We start from the raw sequence: 8,990 nt of genomic DNA, 5'->3' as shown, positions 1-8,990 counted from the left end.
GAAACTAGAAGTGCATTTATTGAGTCTCGCTTGGAAAATGAGCCTAGGCGCAAGAAGCGAGGGCTTTTAATAACTATGTTTAACACTCTATGTCTTTGATTGCTTTATGATCATGGGCTAGCGAATGTCTATTGTCATATTATTATTTTTCTACCTTGAAAACACACACACACATTAAACTTGCAAAAAGTAACATAAGATTAGAACCAGCTTACCTTTTTCTGCAGCATAAGCTCAACAAGGCTGAATTTTGACTATTCAAGATGGCATGTAATCAAAGTTACAAATCACATCTATCAACCTGAAAATGATTTATTAATGGTCAAACTTCAATATAAACTAGAATATATGGATGCATAATTATTAACTAAGTAACTAACATATTACATACATACCTTTTCCATTGCTTGTGCCAGATGAGTCGGTTGAATTAATAGCATTAATAAGAGTCTCCGAAACATCTCTATCGAGTGTAAAACCTCTATCCATCATCTGGTCCCACACCATACACGCTGCCGAGAGCTTATTTTCACGCAAAAGCCCCCCAACTATCAACTTATACGTCACTTCATCCGGATACAAACCTTCAACTTGCATCCGCTCAAAAAGACTCATCGCTTCACTAACCCTAGAAGCCTTACAAAAGCCACTAATTATCGCATTATACAAAACAACATCCGGTGTTATCTTATGCTCAATCATATCACAAAAGATCGTGTACGCCATCGATACCCTCCCGGTTTTACACATATGATCAACAGTCGTTGTATGCAACACACGATCGGGTACCAAACCCATTTCCGTCATCTTGTCAAGAAGCATTTTCGCTAAACTTGAATTCCCGTCTCGAAGCAAAGCTTTTACTAAAATGGTGAACGTAATGATATCGGGCCGGACACCTTTTATACCCATCTCTTCAAACAACTCGTAACCCCGTTTAACGCGCGAACCCTTACACAATGCTCTAATGATAGTGTTATACGATACAACATCAACCACGCCTTTAACTTCCATCTTTCTCACCATTAACATATACCCTTTCTCGACAAGATTCGCTTTACAAAACCCTTTAATAACTTGGTTATAACTATAACTATCGAGTTCCATCCCGTTCCGTTCCATTACCTTCATTAACCTTTCAGCCTCATCCAACATCAACTTATCACAACAATAATTCAACATAATATTATAAGTAACCAAATCCGGCGGGCACCCATTCTTCCTCATAAAACTCACAATCGCCTGCGCTTTATCAACCCGACCCGCTTTACAAAACCCGTTAATAAGCACATTATACACCGAAGTACTAAAATCAACCTTCATCACACCAACCGTTAACTCATAAGCTAAATCAATCTTCTCAACGCCGCATAAACCTAACACAAGCGCTCTACACGCATTAGCATCCGGTCGTATCCCGTTTTCGATCATCGTTTCCCACATTTTCACCGCATGATCAACCCGTTTCGCCCTCATTAACCCGCTAATAACTGTAGTGTAACTCACCACGTCCGGGCTTCTACCCTTTTCCGACATATTATTCAAAACTTCTAAAGCAATGTCGATTAAATATTTGGAACATAACACATTCAAGTACATATTGTAAGCCCACATATCCGGGACGGTGCCTAGTCTATCCATATCGCGTAAAAGCTTATTAATCAAGTTAAAGTCCTTAACTTTACACAAGCCACAAATGAATCTCGAATAAGTAAACGAATTCAACGAGTACCCTTTGGGGATCATGGAGTCATAGTAAAGCTCCACAAGCTCAAAACGTGAGTGGCAGAGTAAGACGCCGATAATGCGGTTGTAATCGATGGCGAAAACCCGACAATTTGAGTGAGACATTTCTTCGAACACTTGGAGTGCGTGGTTGATTAAGCCGGATTTAACGTGGTTGGAGATAAGTGAACGGTAGATTAAGCGTTGTCTACCGAGATGTTTAAACATGTCCAAGTGGGTGTCTCAAGATGTACATAGTTTGAGCTATGGGAATCAATGGGTTGAACTTATTGGATGAATTGTGGGTTTAATGGTTAAGTGGTGAAATGGGTCAATTGGGTCAATTGGAATGTGGGTTTGGGAGATGGGTTCGGATCCTGAAGACCCGAATGGAGAGGAAGAAGAGAAGTGAAGTGGGTGGGTTGCAGAGCAGACGGCGAATAAGGGGAAGAAGAAGAAGAGACAATGGTGGACTCTTGGGCCTGAGTCCAACGGAGTATGGGTTAAGAAGATAAATGGGCTTTCAGAGATTTTATAAAGTTCGGATTCGGGCATTGTCTGTAAAAAAAAGTAAAAGACATAGGACGGGGTTAGGGTCGGATATAAAGCCGTGTATTTGAATACCATATTTTCGGTATTGAAAAAACTTTATATTCGGGTTTTTTTTTCAAATATTTTTCGTGTATAGTGGGTTTTTTAAGGGGCTACATTTTTTTTTGGGTATTTTTCGGGTAATTTATGAAAACCGGTTTTGGTTTTGGGGTATTACCGGGTATAAATCGGGTATGGTTCTGGGTACGGATTTTGGTACTTAAATGCATACTATCCTTACTCTACAGGTCGGGTACGAGCTTGAGTAGTAAAAGCCTGGTTCGGAGTTTTTTTTGGATTTGGTTTAAGGTTCGGAATTTTTGTGCACCTCTGGTTTTCTAAGTAGTTTGGGTTAAGAAGATAAGTGGGCTTTAAAAGATTTTATAAAGTTGGGCTTTTTCCATTGTTTGTACCGGTTTATACCCGAAACATTAATCGGTTGGTTAGTACCCGGTCCAAAGAAAATCGGTTAGTACCTGATTTAAACCAACGATTAGAAACCGGTTTATAGTATTGATTTCTAAAACCGGTTATTAGTTTTTTTTTATGTTTTTTTAAAAAAAAATTGGTTTTCTTGGGACTATTTACCAATTATACCCGAAACCGGTTATACCGGGTAGAGGTTTCGTCATTTAAAATTGAAAAACTAACACTAACCGGTTATTGGGCTGAACGGGTAGTTTACTACATTGATCATAACTGGTTTTGAAAACAACCGGTTTGTGCATCACTAGTCACTAGTCGTTGGAATTGTTGCTGATTAATCTCCGTTGTTCAAGATCGGTCAAAATTAAAATTTTATACATAGATTAGAATGTATATGTATATTTGAAAACTTACATATAAATTCGAATCTGATAATTCCTGTTAATCCCAATTAATCACTAGTCCTTACTCCGAACGCCTAACTAGCACCTAGCGAGTTAGACAACATTGTTTGTTGGTGTGTTGTGTGTGCATGAACCCGACAGCCCAAACCCGAAAAAAAAAAGGCTAAGCATAATCGAAACAAAAACTAACGGTTTGGTTTTGGTGTTGCAAGAAATAAAAACTGGAAAAAACATAAGTGAACCAGATATGCAGATTTCATTTTCTACCTTATATTTTATGTAATATATAAGGATTTAATAATTATGTAACTCAAATAGTTTAGTCAATATGTATAATAATCAGTTGGTAGTTGGTTATTAATTAACAAAAAAAATTACGTCCAAGTTCATTATTTTGGGCAAAACGTATTTTTTGCCCAAAGATTTAAGCTCAAATGACAAGACCGAATAAATCGAAACAAACTAAAACCAAACTCAACCCAAACCTAAAAAACAGAAATCTAACGGTTTTCAAAAATTTAAAAAGCTGAATTTTTGATTTGGTTTTAACTTAAAGCTGACCCAGGCCTAACAATTGCACACCCTTAGCTTATTTCTTTTACATGCGTCATCGGCTCTCTCCTCTTCACATACGCAAACCATCATAATCTCTCGTACTTTTATCTTATTCAATATACAACCCAACAAAAAAAACTTAAAAGTTTGTATAATTTTTATAAAAAATATATATATATATATATATATGAAAACATAAAATATTATTATGGTCATATAGAATGAGTAGAAAGTGATATAAACATTAGACTTTGACTGCAATTCTCAGTCAAAGATGGCTACCCCCCTCCAATCTCCTTCATTCAATCTTCAAAAAGATTAAAACTTTATTCAAATTTCCATAAACCCAAACTTGGAATTCAAACTATCATCAATAATATTATAAACCCACATTAACAATCTACACCAATGTTCTTGCTTATTAGTAAATAACTCAAGAATATTTGATGCACACAAGGTGTTCGACCATATGCCCAAGTAAGTTTCCCTTCAATTCTTGCCACCCTTTTGTCAATTATTCAATTTATTGTTGTTTATTACTCATCCAATGTATCCAATTTGTAGACTTTTTGGTTAAAAATATTATTTTTTCAAGAAGCATTTATGCACACAAGGTGTTCGACCATATGCCCAACTGAAAATTTGGGATGTTAGGGGAAAAAGATAATAATAAGCTCAATACCACCGTGTCACCACCACCATTGCCGCCTGCCGGGACCCAGAAGACATTTTTCAGGTCGGTTTCATGCGCGGGCGTAAATTTAACCTCTAAAGGCTCAAACTCAAAATCAAGAACTTGTTTGGCTCCACTTTCGGTTTCGAGACCGAAAGCAATGGGATGGCCCGAGCCCGGGACTGATGATATTGCGGTTTGGCGAAACGTCGTAACTACCCCTCGTGGTAATGTTAATGTTAAACTCGGGTTCGAGTTTGATAAAGAGTGTTCAAGAATTATGGACCATGTATTCATAGGAAGTGATTCGGTAGCGAAGAACCGAGACGTTCTTCGTGTGAATGGGATTACGCATGTTTTAAACTGTGTCGGGTTTGTATGTCCCGAGTATTTTAAAACAGATTTTGTGTATAAAACCCTTTGGCTTCGGGACACCCCTACGGAAGACATCACGAGTATCTTATACGATGTTTTTGATTACTTTGAGGATGTTCGGGAACAAAAAGGTCATATTTTTGTTCATTGTCGTAACGGGGTGTCAAGATCGACGTCTTTAGTTATCGCTTATTTAATGTGGATTAAACGACTTAGCTTCGAAGAAGCGTTTCAACTAGTGAAAACCGCTCGAGGGGTGATCGACCCGAACATGGGCTTTGCCCGTCAACTTTTGAGTTGCCAAAAACGGGTCCACGCGGGGCCCGTTAGCCCGGGTTCCGCTTTAAGAATGTTTAGAATCGCCCCACATTCTTCATATGACCCACTTCATCTCGTGCCTAAATTACTGGCCCGACCCGATTCAAACGCGCTTGATTCCCGTGGAGCGTTTATTGTTCACGCGCACGATAACATTTTCGTGTGGATCGGAAGATATTGTGTTATGTTAATGTCTGAGAGTGCGGTTTTAGCAGCTTCACAAGTTATTAAATATGAAAAGGCGAGCGGGCCGGTTTTGAGGGTTTTAGAAGGAGAAGAACCGGTTGAGTTTTGGGGGGCGGTTTTGAGTGAAAAAGAAGCGGATTTAGGCGAAAAAAGAGTCGTTGATTATGATTTGGATTTTGAGATTTTCGACAAGGCGGTTAAGGGCGGGGTTGTACCCCCCGCTTTGGCGTTCTTGGGTGATAATAATAATAACCATGAGATGTGTTTACCGGCTCGACAAAGCGGTTGGCAAAGGTTTAAAAGAAAGTTTAGTGATTGTGTTATGAAAGAATTGATGGATCATGAATCTTCATCTTTTAGTGTTAAAAGATTTAAGATTGTTCACTAATTTGTTCATCTTTTGGTTTCCTCACGTTAAAGCTATGGAGTTACTTATCCGAGTTCAACAGGTCATGCATGGTAATGTTATGACTCCAAGATCAGCGAATGTGGTTATTAAAAGCTTGGGTTTTTGCAATTCAAAAAGGGGTAGCGGGCCTAGCGGAGCAACTTGTTGCCTGCCTTCTGTTTCGATACAATCACTATCTTGCTCAAATAATGAGATTTTACTTTAGTGAAAAAATAAATTGAAATACAAATCTAGTTGATTATTTTTCAAATATATTAGTGTTATGTGTATGTAGCTAACTTGAGCTTAATAAAGCTACACTTGGTGTTGGTGCCTCTTATATGACCCTTTGTATATTAGCAGCCTGATTCGGATTATCTTTTATCTCTAAACTGTCTAATATGTAAAATAAAATAAAGTTATAAATAATGTGCAAGGTTATCTTTTATCTCTAAACTGTCCAACATGTAAAATAAAATAAAGTTATAAATAATGTGTAAAACAAGATGTCAAAATGGGTTTGAGAGCTTTTTGCTCTAAATAATTTTATAAATAATGATGTGTTAATGAATAATGATGATTATAAAAATTACAATCTTTTGTTAATAATCTAGTTTTTTCAATAATATGTCTGGTGATTTTGTGTATTAATAACACATTTTGTGCAACTTTTAATCTATTCAAGTTGTTTTTTTTAAACATATATAAACTTTTATCTGACCCTTTAAAAATAAAAAATAAATCCACATTGGGTGATTATAGAATTTCATTATCAATGTCATCACAATGAGTATATATCTAATACTTTAGTTTTTTTTTATCACAAGTTTTTCTTTTGACAAAAACGTTTAAAAATGTATTATTTAAGAGAAGAACAGAGAGGAAAGTGTGCACTTTCTAAGGTTGTTTCTTTTGGTTTAAGAGTGGCAAGGCCGAGCAAAGTGAGCATAGGTTGCATTAAGGCGTGTTTAAGAATATTAATTACGGATTTATGACGTCAACTAGAGGGATTCGTGCATCTACATTAGGGGTGCAAACGAGCCGAGCCCGAGCTCGAGCTCGGCTCGTTTAACTTATACAGAGCTCGAGCTCGACTCGAGAATAGATTTTGAAGCTCGGGCTCGGCTCGTTTACTATTTATCAATTATTTTTTATATAATTATATTTATTGTTATATATTTTTTCTATCATAATTTTATGTACAAAATAGTATATATTATTTTTAGTTATTTTTATTTGTTTTTTCATTGCATTATATATATTAATTAATAATTATTAAATATATATTTTAAAAATTATATAAATGGCAGACTCGTTTAGGCTTGTGAGCCGGCTCAAGCTCGAGCTCGGGCTCAGGCTCGATCGAGCTTTTTAACGAGCTGATCTTGAGTAGCGCGCGAGCAGCTCGGCTCGTTTACACCCCTATCTACATTAACAATGTGGAGGATCTCAATTCTCGAGTTGATTTTTTTTAAAGCCATCCCTTTCAATACCCTTTTTCGTTGTTGGAGTTGACAACTCAAAGATCGGTTTATGGAGACCGGGAACAACATAGTCACCAAAAGCATCGCTCACCTAAAGAATCTTCTTTATCGCGCTCTTACCAGTATGAAAGTAATTAAAGATGCGAATATTTGGTAGCAACAAGCAATTTAGTCTCATTTATATGATGTCGTGTATGTTTGTAAATTGTAATTGGTCACCTAAGAAGAATTAACAACCAAATAATATTGAATGACTTAACAATTAACAAACTTAGGGGCTGTTTGGTAGCCTCTTAACAGTCATTAAGAGACTACCTCTTAATGGCTCACAACCTTTTCATGGTTAAGAGGTGACATTAAGAGGTAACCATTAACATGTAGCCTCATAACCTCTTAATGATTGTTAAGAGGCTACCAAACAGCCAAGTCTAAATGGTTAAAAGGTAACCATTGAGAGATAACCTCTTAACCATTCAGACTTTACATCTTAACCATTAAGATGTTATGAGCCATTAAAAGGTAGCCTCTTAATAACTATTAAGAGGCTACCAAACAGCCCCTTAGCCTCCTAAGATTGCTTGATTTGTTTAAAATATGTTGTTTTGTGATAACTTTACAAAACTAATTATTGGTCCTAGAAGACACATAAAAGATGGGACAAGACCGTAAATCCTTAAATGAATATAGTACCATAATTTAGGGGAACCATAAATGGTGGTGTGCCATCTTTATCCAACATGAAGTTGACACCACCAAACAAGATCACGTTTCGGGCTTCTACAAACAACATTTCATAAAGATCTTTTGTAGTTTGAACCTTACACGTGTCGAACTTATAAGATTTTGATATTTTGGTTATTGATTAAGTTATGTGTTACGAGTTAACTAAAAAGTATATAATGTCTTGTTATTTTACTGACACATAGACGATGAATTACAACTAATTCACTCTTTAACTATGATGTTGCTGGTTTAGTAACTTAAATTAACAAATAAATAAATAAATAAAGTATGAGAAAAATGATGATTGGTTGATGAGGTGGTTCCATCACTTCTCTCTTTAATGCTTGTCAGACCATCATAGTTGGACATTTTGGACCCCCCCCCCCCCCCCCGGCATGCGTTTTGGGTGTGCCATTTTAGGTGAACTTTGTGTACAAAACACTAGGCCTGCTCGAATTTTAAGCCATTTGTGAGAGAGAGGTAGAGAGATGGGGAGGAGAGAGAGACGCTTTGGTGGCATTCTACAATTGCTTTTTTGCAAAATGTTAAAATTTTGTATATGCGTCACATGACGTAAAATGCCCATGCATGCATAGTTTATATTATGCATGGTCTTATTGGGGTGGCGCCCCTCCCTTATAACTCCTGCTTTCATCTTTGTGGCTAGGTATGCAAGGCGCTAGCATGGATTCATTGTTATATGACTGATGGATAATGCCTAAACGCAATCTACAACACACAGTCTTACTGAAAATATTTATTTGTTTCAAATTTGAAGTTGCGTTTGGAACAAGCATTTGGTTGGGAATATTTCCAATTTTACGTGGGACAAATTTGTGTTTGTATGATATCATGAAGTGATTTGTTTATGCCACTTATGGTAGAAGAATCCGTAATGCAAAAACCAACTATAAAATACAAAAATGTTTAAATTTCTTTTTTTTTTCTTTCAATAAATCCTTGAGTATGAATAATAATAATAATAATAAGTTACTTGGGGACACCAGTGGCAAAATACCACTCACGTTCATGGTCGTAGACAGTGCTGGTGATCTGGTTCGGACTCGGTCCGTCACCAATTTCAAAGGAAACCCACATTCCGAAGGCCCATTGTGATAAATCCATTGGCTTGCACATGACAT

The 8,990-nt window shown here is 36.7% G+C and overlaps 1 protein-coding gene and 1 pseudogene across 2 annotated transcripts; one reads left to right on the top strand and one right to left on the bottom strand.

The window, feature by feature from the left end:
- Window positions 1-217: 217 nt before the first annotated feature.
- Window positions 218-1,980, bottom strand: LOC143534066 (uncharacterized). The gene is made up of 2 exons (XM_077028663.1): window positions 396-1,980; window positions 218-301 (listed from the first exon to the last, which is right to left on the bottom strand). Exons 1-2 carry the CDS (start codon window positions 1,951-1,953, stop codon window positions 297-299), a joined length of 1,563 nt encoding a protein of 520 aa, XP_076884778.1. The 5' UTR covers window positions 1,954-1,980; the 3' UTR covers window positions 218-296.
- Window positions 1,981-4,033: 2,053 nt separating this feature from the next.
- Window positions 4,034-5,641, top strand: LOC143534045 (protein-tyrosine-phosphatase MKP1 pseudogene; annotated as a pseudogene). The gene is made up of 2 exons (XR_013135462.1): window positions 4,034-4,178; window positions 4,266-5,641. The product of XR_013135462.1 is annotated as a protein-tyrosine-phosphatase MKP1 pseudogene (transcript).
- Window positions 5,642-8,990: the final 3,349 nt, after the last annotated feature.

Source organism: Bidens hawaiensis, unplaced genomic scaffold, assembly GCF_021521415.1.
Source record: "Bidens hawaiensis isolate Kalapana, Puna unplaced genomic scaffold, B.hawaiensis_p1.1 tig00010056_1, whole genome shotgun sequence".
NCBI lineage: Eukaryota > Viridiplantae > Streptophyta > Magnoliopsida > Asterales > Asteraceae > Bidens > Bidens hawaiensis.
This window is presented reverse-complemented; position numbering and strand designations above follow the sequence as displayed.